The following is a 13,742-nucleotide window of genomic DNA, read 5'->3' as shown; positions in this document are numbered from 1 at the left end:
TCGATTGTTAGAGTCATATTTTTTACAGTCAAGTTTGGAGCGGTTAATATTAAGTTTGAATCTGTTGTGTGCTCTTGTGTTGTTGCGGGTTGAAGCTGAAGTAGTCGTTGACCGGAAGGACGTTGCAGCATATGATCTTGTGGGCAATACTTAAATCGTGTTTTAGGCGCCGTAGTTCTAAGCTTTCAAGACCCAGGATAGTTAGTCTGTTTTCGTAGGGTCTTCTGTTTCGAGTGGAGGAGTGAAGGGCTCATCTGGTGAAATTTGTTCTTTGAGTGTTCCCTTGATTTATTTTTTTGAGCAGTGTATATAAATATTATATCTTTGTATGCTACCAATATGTACCTGACAAAAGGAAGGAAGGAAGGAAGGAAGGAAGGAAGAGGCAGGAGGGAAGGAAGGAAGGAGGAAGGCAGGAAGGCAGGAGGGAAGGAAGGAAGGAAGGAGGGAAGGAAGGAAGGAAGGAAGGAAGGAAGGAAGGAAGAATTCTATTCTGCACCAGGGGTGAAAATGGGGCATAAACGAAAAGAAGATCTACTTACGTGAGTGCAAAACCGCTCGGGTGGATCCCCGCAGGTGATCCCAGAGGTTCCACCCGGACTGTAGCAAAGTCTTTCATGGCCACCGCTTTGGGCTGGCAAGCATAAAACTCCCACATCGGCCCATTGTCCGTGGTGACCCAGGATTTGCAGATGTCATACTGTCCCATGACCAGAGGAAGAAGACAATGCAAGAAGATGGCCACGTGGTGCAGCATGGCAGAGGCAGCCCAGCGGAAAGGGAGGCTGGAATCCTTGAGCAAGTCGGAGGCCGGCTTGGGCGAAGTTCTCCGACTCAGCATGGAAGCTTCACACGGAAGACGGCCCCAGGAAAGGTCCAGTTGAGAAGAACAAGGGAGGGACATTCCCTACGTGGCCCTCTTAGCCATGGGAAGCAGCTCACCCAGGCAAGTGGCCGGCTTCCACTGAGGTGAGAGGATCAGCCGTCAAGTCTTGTTCCGTTTCATCCTCGCCTTCTGTCGGCTAAGCAGTCTGGGGGATGTGAAGGTAGCCAGAGGTGACTCTCTCCCGATCAATTGAGGGAGCTATCAAATTTTCATTTTGCGATGAAATCTGACAGTCGAGGGCAATGGGGGTAGGACATATATGAAAGAGAGAGAGAGAGAGAAGGAGGAGGAGGAGAAAGAAGAAGAAGAAGAAGAAAGGAGGAAGAGGAAGAAGAAAGGAGGAAAAAGAAAGAAGGAGGAAGAAGAAGAGGAGGAGGAGGGAGGAGGAAGAGAAAGAAGGAGGAGAAGAAGAAGAAGAAGAAGAAGAAAGGAGGAAGAGGAAGAAGAAAGGAGGAAAAGAAAGAAGAAGAAGAAGAAGAAGAAAGGAGGAGGAAGAGAAGGGTGGAGGAAGAGGGAGAAGGAGGAGAAGGAAGAAGAAGAAGAAAGGAGGAAGAGGAAGAAGAAAGGAGGAAAAGAAAGAAGGAGGAGGAAGAAGAAGAAGAAGGCAGGAGGAAGAGAAGGGTGGAGGAAGAGAAAGAAGGAGGAGAAGGAAGAAGAAGAAGAAAGGAGGAAGAAGAAGAAGAAGAAGAAGAAGAAGAAGATGAAGAAGAAGAAGAAGAAGAAGAAAAGAGGAGGAGGAGGACGGTGTCTGTGTAAAGAAGGCTTTAAAAAGTTACAGGGCTGGGTACATTTAAGTTTTCATTTCCACCGGGTACAAATGACACCAAGCTGTCAAGGGCTTCTTTTCACCTTCTTTAAAGAAAAGAACATTTGAGGCTAAAAAGAGAAGAAGAAGAAGAAGAAGAAGAATAGAAGCCGTGCCTCACATCCCAACCCTCTCCAATGCGAGTCCCTTCACCAATGAAGCTTGAGAAGATAATTCAGCACTCTGGGTTTGCTCGTTTCATTGTTGTTGCCGCTGTTCTTTTGAAAAATAATCATCGTGAATTGGGTGTCCCCCTCCTTCTTCCTTTTCCCCTCCTCCTCCTCCCTCCTTCTTCTTTGAGGAAAACGAGATAAGGAGGAAAAAAACCGGCTCCTGGTTTCACACCCTTCACGCTGCCTGGGCCTCCGAATCATCTCCAGCTTGTCCAAGTTGATCCAAGGGAAAAGAAACTCACTCCTCTGGCACCGCAGCCTGCAAGAGAGATTTCAGAAAGAAGAAGAAGTCAGAGTACCTGGTGAGTGGGGGGGGAGGGGAAATAAAGTTTTGTATCTAGCAAAAGAGAGAGGAAGGAGATCCCCAGAGGACGGCCTTGAAAGAGAGCAACTTCTCAGAAAGAAGCTTCTAGGGTTACACCGAAAAGACCGGTGTGCAATATACAGTATGTGTGTGCGTATAAATATATATACGTCACATGTTTTTTTGCTGAATTTGAAAATTAATTATATATATATACATATGAGATAGATAGATAGATAGATAGATAGATAGATGGATGGATGGATGGATGGATGGATGATGGATGGATGGAAAAGATCAATATAAAATATATAAATATTCTATATATATCTTCACAGAAGATATATATATATGTATGTATGTATGTATGTATGTATGTATGTATGTATGTATGTATGTAGATTGTTCTGAGTTCGGATTTTGCCCCGTGTAATGTTTTAATATATATATAAATATATAATATTTATCTTTTCCCTGCCTTTTTCTCTTCCTCCTGTTAAATATGGGTCACATTTACAAACTACAGAATACTAATGGCAATTCCAGAGTTGGTGCCTTAAAAAATATCTATCCATCATCTATCTATCTATCTATCCATCCATCCATCCATCCATCCATCCATCCATCCACCTACTACCTATCTACCTATCTACCTATCTACCTATCTACCTACCTATCTACACTAGCTACCTTTCTACATATCTACCTACCTACCTACCTATCTATCTATCTATCTGTCATCTATCTATCTATCTATCTATCTATCTATCTACCTATCTATCTATCTATCTATCTATCTATCATCTACCTATCTACCATCCATCCATCCATCTATCCATCCATCTGTATCTAACTATCTATCTACTGTCTGTCTGTCTATCTGTCTATCTATCTACCATCTACCTACCTACCTATCCAGCCAACCAGCCAGACAGACATCTATCCATCTGTCCATCTGTCCATCTGTCCATCCGTCCATCCGTCCATCCATCTATATCTATCTATCTACTGTCTACCTACCTACCTACCTACCTACCTACCTACTATCTATCTATCTATCTATCTATCTATCTATCTATCTATGTATCATCTATCTGAGAGAGGAAGAAATAAAAGACACGAATAAGCAGGAATCCAGCAAGGGGCTGAGCAGAAGCCTTAGGAAGCCAAACCCAGATGAATAATGTATCCCACAACTGAAAATCCAGCCCTGCTTCTGCCAAGAAAGATTCATCTGGACCAGGGGAAAAAGCAGCAGCAGCAATTTGAAAGATTCATGAGGATCCCCCCTCAGAAAACAACACCCCCCAAATTACCCAAAAACAAAACCCAGAAGGAGCTGTCACTCTCCCCTCCCCTAGCGAGGGTGCGTTTGGAAGACAAAGATCCCAGACCCCTGAATCTGCTTTGCTCCCTTTGCAAACTCTGTTACAGACGGGACCTCTGGCCCTCCCAGTCAGGAAGCCAAAGACCCACCCACCCACCTCTGATTGCTTGGCCAAGCTGGAAATACAGATAGGTAGGTAGAATGATAGGCAGAATGATAGAGGGAACGATAGATAGATAGATAGATAGATAGATAGATAGATAGATAGATAGATAGATAGATAGACAGACAGACAGGATAGATTAGAAAGAAAGAAGGAAGGAAGGAAGGAAGGTAGATAAAAAGATAGAAAGAAAGAAAGATAAATAGATGATAGATAGATAGATAGATAGATAGATAGGATAGATTAGAAAGAAAGAAGAAAGGAAGGAAGGAAGGAAGAAGGAAGGGAAGGAAGGAAGGAAGGTAGATAAACAGATAGAAAGAAAGAAAGATAAATAGATGATAGATAGGATATATTAGAAAGAAAGAATAAAGGAAGGAAGGAAGGAGGAAGGAAAAGAAGGAAGGTAGATAAACAGATAGAAAGAAAGATAAATAGATGATAGATAGATAGATAGAATGATAGATGGAATGATAGATAGATAGATAGATAGATAGATTAGGAAGGAAGGAAGGAAGAATGAAAGAAAGAAAGAAGGAAAGAAAGGAAGGAGGGAAGGAAGGAAGATAGATAGATAACAAATAGAAAGAAATAAAGATAGACAGACAGACAGACAGACAGACAGATGATAGATAGATGATTGCAAAGTGCCACCGTTCCTTCAGAAGACGCCAACTATCTTAAACATCACCTCTTCTCTTTAAATCCTCTCCTTTCCGGGAAACTCCGTCCTCTCTGCTTCCTTCCCTAGCCTTTTCTCTTCCTTTTCTCTTCCTTTTCTTTCCAAAAAAGGAAAGCCGGGAAGGTGAAACGCTAACCTGGTCCAGATCCTCCGCTGCCCCTTGCCTCCTAACTCATTAGCTCATAAATCTCCCCAGCTTCTCCAGTTGGAAATAATCTTCCATTGGAACAAAAAAAAAAGAAAGGAAGAAACTACCCGAGACCTGGTTACTATTTTTGAACTCCAGATTAAGGCTGGGGGAAGCTGGGAGGAAGCCACAGAAGAAAAGGAAGGAAACGGAGGGATGCAAAACATGACATTAGGAACCCCTCCACCTCCTTCCTGGCATCAGATCTGGTTCTCACCATCCAGTCTTCTCCCCCTAAACGTGGCTTCCTTACCCCACCAGCTTTGTCAGCCGGTAATTTTGACATTAATCATGGAAAAGACTTCGCATCTTGAGGCTGTAGTAAACCCACTGTGGGTCTGCAGGAGACATCTGTCACGTTATTTGCGAGAGAGCCGGTTGGTGGCCTTGGCGTAGCGAGCGAATATCCAGGACAAAACTCTCCCCCCCCCCTCTTTTAAATCTGCAAATTTCCAGTCTTTGCCCCTCATGGATATTTTATAGAAATTGCTTTCCGCTGCTCTGCAAAAATTATTATTATGATCCCACGAAAACGCTTGGCCAACGTTTGGCATCCTTTCCCCTTCTCGCACGAGGATAAATCTTGGTTATTAAGAAAGTCCACTTCCTGGGAAGAAGTGGAATCGATGTCTTGATTTTCTTTTAAGGGTCCAAAGGCGGCCATCCGAGACTGAGTCGCTCGCCTCGCGAAATTAGATTTTATCTGGGTATCTGGATTGAGGCTCCCGTGTCCTCGGTTATTGGATTAAGCTTTTGAAATAAAAGAGGAAGCGCCAGCACCTGACTGGGGAATTAAGCAGTCAACCGAACGCGGCACTTGGCAATTAAATGCAACATTTCCCAGAAAATACATACACATGCAAGAAAGAAAGAAAGAAGAAAGAAGGGAAGGGGAGAGGAGAGAAGAGAAGAGAAGGAATGAACTTAGCCAGGAAGGAAAGAAAGAAAAAGGAAGGGAAGAGGAGAGGAGAGGGAAGAGAAGAGGAGAGGGAAGAGAAGAGAAGGAACTTAGCTAGGAAGGAAGGAAAGAAAAAGGAAGGGAAGAGGAGAGGAGAGGGAAGAGAAGAGGAGAGGGAAGAGAAGAGAAGGAACTTAGCTAGGAAGGAAAGAAAGAAAAAGGAAGGGAAGAGGAGAGGAGAGGGAAGAGAAGAGGAGAGGGAAGAGAAGAGAAGGAACTTAGCTAGGAAGGAAAGAAAGAAAAAGGAAGGGAAGAGGAGAGGAGAGGGAAGAGAAGAGGAGAGGGAAGAGAAGAGAAGGAACTTAGCTAGGAAGGAAGGAAAGAAAAAGGAAGGGAAGAGGAGAGGAGAGGGAAGAGAAGAGGAGAGGGAAGAGAAGAGAAGGAACTTAGCTAGGAAGGAAGGAAAGAAAAAGGAAGGGAAGAGGAGAGGGAAGAGAAGAGAAGGAATGAACTTAGCCAGGAAGGAAGGAAAGAAAAAGGAAGGGAAGAGGAGAGGAGAGGGAAGAGAAGAGGAGAGGGAAGAGAAGAGAAGGAATGAACTTAGACAGGAAGGAAAGAAAGAAAAAGGAAGGGAAGAGGAGAGGAGGGGGAAGAGGAGAGAAGAGGAGAAGAGAAAGAGAAGAGAAGAGAAAGAAGAAACTATACAAGCGTTGCTATTCGGAAACCAATCAATCCTGGAGGTTTTTCCTGTTCTTGTTTTTAATCTCATATTTCTTCCTGAAGTTGAAACCTGAAATGGCTTGAAGGGAATTGAATTCTCCAGGGTGGGAGAAGCGGATATATGCTCTTAATGCCAGAGGTAGGTCATTCCCAAAGCATTTTAAGACTCTTTTCTTCAAATCCATCAAGGATGTTAAAAAAAGAAGAAAGAAAGAAAAGAAGGAAGGAAGGAAAAAAGAAAGAAGGAAGGCAGGAAGGAAGGAAGAGAAAGAAAGACAAAAGAAAGAGAGAAAGAAGGAAGGAAGGAGGGAAGGAAGAAAAGAAAGAAAGAGAGAGAGAGAGAGAGAAAAGGAAGGAAGGCAGGTAGGAAGGAAGGAAGGAAGGAAGAGAAAGAAAGATAAAATAAAGAGAGAAAGAAGGAAGGAAGGAAGGAGGGAAGGAAGGAAGGAAGAAAAGAAAGAAAGAGAGAGAGAGAGAGAGAAAAGGAAGGAAGGAAGGCAGGAAGGAAGGAAGAGAAAGAAAGATAAAGAAAGAGAGAAAGAAGGAAGGAAGGAGGGAAGGAAGAAAAGAAAGAAAGAGAGAGAGAGAGAGAAAAGGAAGGAAGGCAGGCAGGTAGGAAGGAAGGAAGAGAAAGAAAGAAAAGAAAAGAAATAAAATAAAATAAATCCCAGCAATAACTTCCTAACCTGGAAATCAAGGCAGGCAAACAGAAATATTTGGGGTTGGGGTGGTCCTTGAAATTTGCTGTACACAGGGCAAAATAAAAAACTTTTTAAAAAATCCATCACCAAAACCCCCCCCCAAAAAACCCCCAGCACCCCATAGATGACATTTCACAAAGTTGGATGGATTCAGATGTCTTCTCTTTTGCTGTTCTCTTGTCAAACAAATTCATGTGGCCCGCAGGGGCCTTTGCAAATTTGCAAACTCCCAAGCAAAGTCAATACCTCGTTCCTGGGTGCAGTTGACGCCTGACTAAGTCAAGCTAGACAGGATAGAGTCTTCTAAAGCCTTGACTGTATGTAGATATATATATATATTATATATATGCAGTGCTCAAAAAAATAAAATAAAAAGTACACTCAAAGAACCCCTCCTAGATCGGAATGAATGAAATGTCCACACTTTCTTCTGTACAAAGTTGAATGTGCACCACAGCCGGTGAATGGATTGTCAATCAGAGTTGCTTCCTAAGTGGACAGTTTGATTTCGCAGAAGTTTGATTTGACTTGGGCTTCTATTGTGTTGTTTAAGTGTTCCCCTTTATTTATTTTTTCTGAGCAGTGTATATATATATCCAAGGAAGACTGAGTTGCTCTCCAAATGACTAGAATGAAATGATCTAATCGGGGGCAAGCAGATCAGTACAAAATAGGCAGGGAGAAAAGCGATTCAGTGGGTACATTTTAGTCACATACACAACAGAAACTCTCTCTCTCTCTCTCTCTCTCTCTCACACACACACACACACACACACACACACAACGAGGGGGGAGAAGGATAGGGAGAGAGAGAACCATGTAGGATGCCAAGAATATAGAAAGAAGTCTCTGGGGTTGTTATTCATTTCCTGTTAGGAGATCTTTCTGCTACTCTCTCTCTCTCTGTTAATAATAATAATATCAAAATCAGATTAATGTATGGTGTGTTGCCTCCCTTGCCCCTCCTCTTTTTTAAAGGACAGAGTGAATCTGGAGCGAGAGAGAGAAAGAGAGAGAAAGAGAGAAGGCTGTTTGGGGAGAGAAAGAGGCAAAGAGAAGGGTTTGAAGTGGGGTGCCGAGAGAAGAAGAGTCCCGGAAAGATTTGGGCTGGGGTGGGAAGAAAAATTAAAAATGAGGCACATTGTTAGGAGGCTTCAAAGGAGCCCAAGAGAAGCTTCAGGTGAAGGCAGAAAGAAGGAGAAGGAAGGAAGGAGAGAGAAGAAGAAGGGAGGGGAGGGAGGATAGGTAGGTAGGGTATGGTAGATAGATGAGAGAGAGGGAGAAAAACAGGAAGGAAAGGAAGGAAGGAAAGAAGGAAGGAAGGAAGGGAAGATAGGTATGTAGATAGATGAGAGAGAGAGAGAAAGAGGAAGGAAAGAAGGAAGGAAGGAAAGGAAGGAAGAAGGGAAGATAGGTATGTAGATAGATGAGAGAGAGAGAGAAAGAGGAAGGAAAGAAGGAAGAAAGAAGGAAGGAAGGAAAGATAGGTATGTAGATAGATGAGAGAGAAAGAGGAAGGAAAGAAGGAAGGAAGGAAAGGTAGGTATGTAGATAGATGAGAGAGAGAGAGAGAAAGAGGAGAGAAAGGAAGGAAGGAAGGAAAGAAGAAGGAAAGGTAGTTATGTAGATAGATGAGAGAGAGAGGAAGAGGAAGGAAGGAAAGAAGGAAGGAAGGAAAGATAGGTACATAGCTAGATGGGAGAAAGAGAGAGAGGGGCAGGAAGGAAAGAAGGAAGGGAGGAAAGGGTAGAGAGACAGACAAACAGACGAAGGAAGGGAGGGAGGAAGGGAGGGAGGAAGGGACGAGAGGAAGGGAAATAGGAAGGAAGGAAGAAGGGAGGAGGGGAGAAACGAAAAAGGAAAGGAAGACAGGGAAGATGATGGTGCACAAATCCGCCGTGGAAATCTGGAACGCGGGCTTGCGGAGCGCGTCCCCCAAACCGTCCCCTTCCTCGCAGATTCGCGCAATCCTCGGGGTTCCCCACGCGCAAGTGGGTCACTCCTTGGCCCCCTTTCCCCACCGTCCACGCATCCCCGCGGGAGAAAGCCGGCCGCCGCTAACTTTTTTGCCTCTCCGCCGCCCCCCGCCCCCGCTCCACCACCACCCCGGCCAAGCCAGCTCAGCCGCAGGGCGGACGGCTGCGGACTTTGCCCGGCCGGCTCCGGGGGGGGGGGGGGGGGGGGGGGGGAGAAGGAAGACAAACCCCCCCCCCCGCCCCGAGAGGAGCTCCGCGCTACTCACCGGGCAACGGGCAGGAGTTCGGGTCCAGCCGGGTCCAGCCGAGCGGCGCGCGGGATGAGATGGGATGGATGGAGGACAACTCCCCCCCACTCTGCCCCGCCCTGAAAGAGCCGGACCGCTGCCAGGAAGGAAGGAGGGGGGGCGCCTCGGACCCCCACTTTTCTGCCCAATGGGACTCCTCCGGGCTGAAGTTGGGGAAGGGAGAACTACGGCGGGGACTGGAGGGGAAGGAGCCCCCCCAAAAGGAAGGCAATCTTTCCTCCCGTCCTCCTTTCTCTCATTCCTTTCTTTCCCCCTCTCTTCTCTTCCTTTTTTCTCCCTTCCTTCGTTCTCTCCTGGGTTCCTTCCTTCCTTCCCTCCTATCTATCTATCTATCTATCTATCTATCTATCTATCTATCTATCTATCTATCTATCTTTCTACCTTACCTGTTCTTCCTTCCTTCCTTTCTTCCTTCCTTCCTCTGTCTATTTATCTATCTTATCTATCTTATCTCATTATCTCTCTAGCTCTCTATCTACATACCTTCCTGCCTTCCTTCCTTCCTTCCTTCCTTCCTTCCTTCCTTCTTTCCTACCTTTTCTCGCCTTCTCTTTTTCTCTTCCTTCCTCCCTCCCTTCCTTCTTTCGCTTTCCCTCCCTCCCTTCTCTCCCTCCCGCGTTTCGTTCCCCCCTCTTTCTTCCCTTTCCTGCTTTCCTTCCCGGCTGCTCACTTTCTGACTTTTTTCTCCTCCTCCTCCTTCCTCCCTCCTCTCTTTTTCCTTCCCTCCTTCTCCCGCGCTCGCCCTCCGCCTTGCCAAAGTCTCAACGAGGGGAGGGGGGGCGAGGTCTGCCGGAGGGAGGGGGGGCGGGCGTTCAACTTTCCCTCCGGGCTCGGCACAAACGCCCGCGGGAAAGAAGGGAAGGAAGGAAGGAAGGAAGGAAGGAAGGAAGGAAGGAAGGAAGGAAGGAAGGAAGGAAGGAAGGAAGGAAGGGGGTTCCCTGTGGCCCGCGTTCCCCCCAAACCGGCCCGGAGCCCCCTGCCCAAGCTCCGGAGGGGGGGGGGCGCTCGGCCCGCGGGCCGGAGGGGGCCAGGCGTCCGAGTTCAAGCCCCGCCGAGAGGACCCTCCGCCGCCCCGCCCCGCCCGCCGCCGCCGCCCTGCGCAACTCCCTCCGCGGGCCCCGCGCGCATCCCGGCAGCGGCCATCCCGCCTTTCGGGGCGCTCTTAAAGGAGCAGCGCGGAGGATGCCCGGGCCGCGCAAGGCGGAGCGCAAGGCGGGGCGGGCCGAGGCAGCCGCTGCAGGGCGGGGGGGGGGGGAAGGCGAGGGGTAGGGAGTGGGACGGGGGGGGGAGGAGAGAGGAGCCAGACTGCTTGGGAGGGGGGAGGGAGAGGTCCCCAGGAAGGAGGGAGTCTTTCTTTTTCTTTCTTTCTTTCTTTTCTTCTTTCTTTCTTCCTTCCTATGTTTTCTTTCTTTCTTTTCTTCCTTCCTATCTTTCTTTTTCTTTCTTTCATTCCTTCCTTCCTTCCTTTATTCTCAGCAATTTCCCTTTCTAGCCCAGTCTTCCCTTTTCCCTCCCTCCCTCCATTCCTTATACCTTTCTCTCCTTCCTTCTTTCCTTCAATCTCAGCACTTTCCCTTTCTGTCTCAATCTTCCTCTTTCCCTCCTTCCCCCCTCCCTTCCTTTCTCCCTTCCTCCCTCTCTTCCCCTCTCTCTTTCCTTCACGCTTTTCCCTTCCTCCTTACTCCCTCCCTTCCCTCTTTTCTTCCTTCCCTCTCAGCATTTTTCTCTTTCTACCTCAACCTTCCCTTTTCCCTCCTTCCCTCCCTCTCTTTCTTTCTCCCTTCCACTCTCTCCCCTCTCACTCTTTCACCTGCTTTGGCAACAGGCTGGCTCTGTAAACCTCTTCAAAAGGGCTGTAAAAGTCCTGGGAAGTGGTATTATAAGTCTAGTGTCTTCCTTCCTTCCTTTTTTCCTTCCTCTCTTCTTTTCCTTCCTTTTCTTCCTTTCTTCCTTCCCTCCCTCAGCATTTTCCCTTTCTATCTCAGTCTTCCCTCTTCCCTCCTTCCCTCCCTCCCTTACAATTGTTGTTGTTGTTGTTGCTATCATTTGGCATGCTGATCGTCAGTGAAAACTATTATTTTTTAAAACAATTTTCCTCCCCATTGGGGAATTGTGGGTGTTGAATTCTTAGGGAATGGTGGAATTCTGCGAAAAGTGGCCAAAGTTGAGAAATCTGATGGCCTTTTGTCCATTAAGCCTTCCTTGGTCTCTCCCCAGCTCCACCACGATTAAGCAGTTACAGATTTGGTCAGATGGGGGAATAGACACTAAATGAATTGAGCCAGGATCCTGTACTATGACAAGGCCACCCACCCACCCCAGCAGCCTGGATGCTCCTGCTCAGCTGCCCAATATAAGGCAAAGCTGATCTTGGGGAAAGAAGGGAGGGAGGAAAGAAGGGAGGGAGGAAAGAAGGGAGGAAGTACCGAGGAGGAGGAAGGAAGGAGGAGGAAGGAAGGAAGGAAGGAAGGAAGGAAAGAAGGAAGGAAGGAAAGAAGGAAGGAAGGAAGGAGGAGGGAGGGAGGGAGGAGGAAGGAAGGAAGGAAGGAGGAGGAGGAAGGAAGGAAAGAAGGGAAGGAAAGAAGGAAGGAAGGAAGGAAAGAAGGAAGGAAGGAGGGAGGGGAAGGAGGAGGGAGGGGAGGAAGGAGGAAGGAAGGAAAGGAAGGAAGGAAGGAAGGGAAGGAACTTTGAGGAAGAAAAGAGATTGCAAAGACCAGAGATGGGAGGAAGCAGGGGGAAGAAATTTCAAAAGACCCCTGCTTTAATTTTCCAGGCTTTTAAAGGCTCTGCTATTAGACAGGATCCCTATAAAGTCAGATTCCTAGAATCCCAGTGGTGTATCTTGACCATCTCAGAAGGGTGTTCAATGCTCCCATAAACAAAAGATGAGAGAGGGAGGGATGGAGAGACAGGTAGGAATGGATGAATAGGGATAGATGGATGGAAAAATGGAGGGATAGAGGTGGTGACAGACAGGCAGACAGACAGACAGACAGATAGATAGTCAGTCAGACAGAGAGACAGACAGACAGACAGACACATAATGAGAGAGAAAGAGATGGATAGATAGAGATGAATAAATGGAGATGGATGGATAGAGATAGAAGATAGAAAAATATGATAGGCAAACACACAGAGAAAGAGAGACAGAATGAGAGAGACAGACATGGATAGATAGAGATGGGTGGGTGGATAGAGATAGAAAATGGAACAATACGATAAATATACAGACAGACAGACAGACACAGAAAGAGATAGACAGAGAGCGATGTATAGATAGAGATAGATAAATGAAGATGGGTGGATAGATGGAGATAGAAGATAGAACAGTACGATAGACAGAGAGAGACAGACAGACAGACACAGAATGAGAGAGAGATGGATAAATAGAGATGAATAAATGGAATGGGTGGATAGATGGGTGGATTGAGAAGGTAGAACTATATGATAGACAGAACGAGAGAGACAGACACAGAATGTAGAAGAATAGAGAAGATAGAACAATACTTTGTTTGTTTGTTTTGTCCAATACAAATTGAAAGTTAAAGAGAATAAAAACATGTAGTAGTAAATATCAGGGAAAACGATAGAAGAAAAGATATGAGAATAGAATAGGTAAATGAAGAAAAGATATATAAAATATAGGAGGGGCAATTATAAGATAGACAGAAAGAGAGAGAGAGAGAGAGAGACAGACAGACAGACACAGAATGAGAGAGAGATGGATAAATAGAGATGAATAAATGGAGATGGGTGGATAGACGGATGGATAGAGAAGATAGAACAATACAATAGACAGATAGAAAGAGAGACAAACAGACAGACTGACAGACAAAGAATGGGAGAGAGAGAGATGGATAGATAGAGATGGATAAATAGAGTCGAGTGGCTAGATGGATGAAGATAGAAGATAAAACAATACGATAGATAGATAGATAAATAGACAGACAGACAGACAGACAAACAGACAGACAGATGTATCATAGAGCGAAAGAAAGACATTGATGGATAGATATGGATAAATGGATGGAGAGATGGGATGGATGTTAAAATAGATAGATAGATAGATAGATAGATAGATAGATAGATAGATAGATAGATAGATAGATATAGATAAAGACATCAATGGATTGAGAGAGAGATGGCTGGATTATTAAACAGATGGATAGAAAATGCAGCAACTACCATAAATACAGTCCATTCCAGTTGCCAAGTACCCATATTTTGATCACATCACCATGGGAAGCAGTGGTCAGTATATGAGAAGCCCCTCCTGTCCCCCTTCCCAGAGCTCTCGTAACTTTACACAGTTGTTAAACAAATAGTTGCATGTTGAGGACTAGCAGTACGATAAATAAGTCAAAAGCATCTACAGGCTACTTCAAAGAAACCGAAACCGATTCATCAATTACTTGCTTATCAGCCGGATCTGCAAAGAGTTCCCAAGGTGGGAAGCAGGTGGCGGTTTTATTGATTAAGCGGCATAATTGTATTGTTAAAGTCTCTGCTGTGACCCGTACATGACTCGGTCATGCGAGAGTGATTGTTATCATTCTTATTATTCTCCCCACAAATTCCTCTTGGCAACGTCCGTCAATTTGAAACGAGGCTG

General features: G+C 45.7%; 1 protein-coding gene across 1 annotated transcript in view; it reads right to left on the bottom strand.

The window, feature by feature from the left end:
* Positions 1-774, bottom strand: part of NTNG2 (netrin G2) — a 48,822-nt gene extending 48,048 nt beyond the window's left edge. Inside the window, 2 exon segments of the mRNA XM_070759546.1 lie at positions 543-586; positions 589-774. Coding sequence (XP_070615647.1) covers positions 543-586; positions 589-757 — 213 coding nt within the window. The 5' untranslated portion in view covers positions 758-774.
* Positions 775-13,742: the final 12,968 nt, after the last annotated feature.

Source organism: Erythrolamprus reginae, chromosome 8, assembly GCF_031021105.1.
Source record: "Erythrolamprus reginae isolate rEryReg1 chromosome 8, rEryReg1.hap1, whole genome shotgun sequence".
Classification (NCBI taxonomy): Eukaryota; Metazoa; Chordata; class Lepidosauria; order Squamata; family Dipsadidae; genus Erythrolamprus; species Erythrolamprus reginae.
This window is presented reverse-complemented; position numbering and strand designations above follow the sequence as displayed.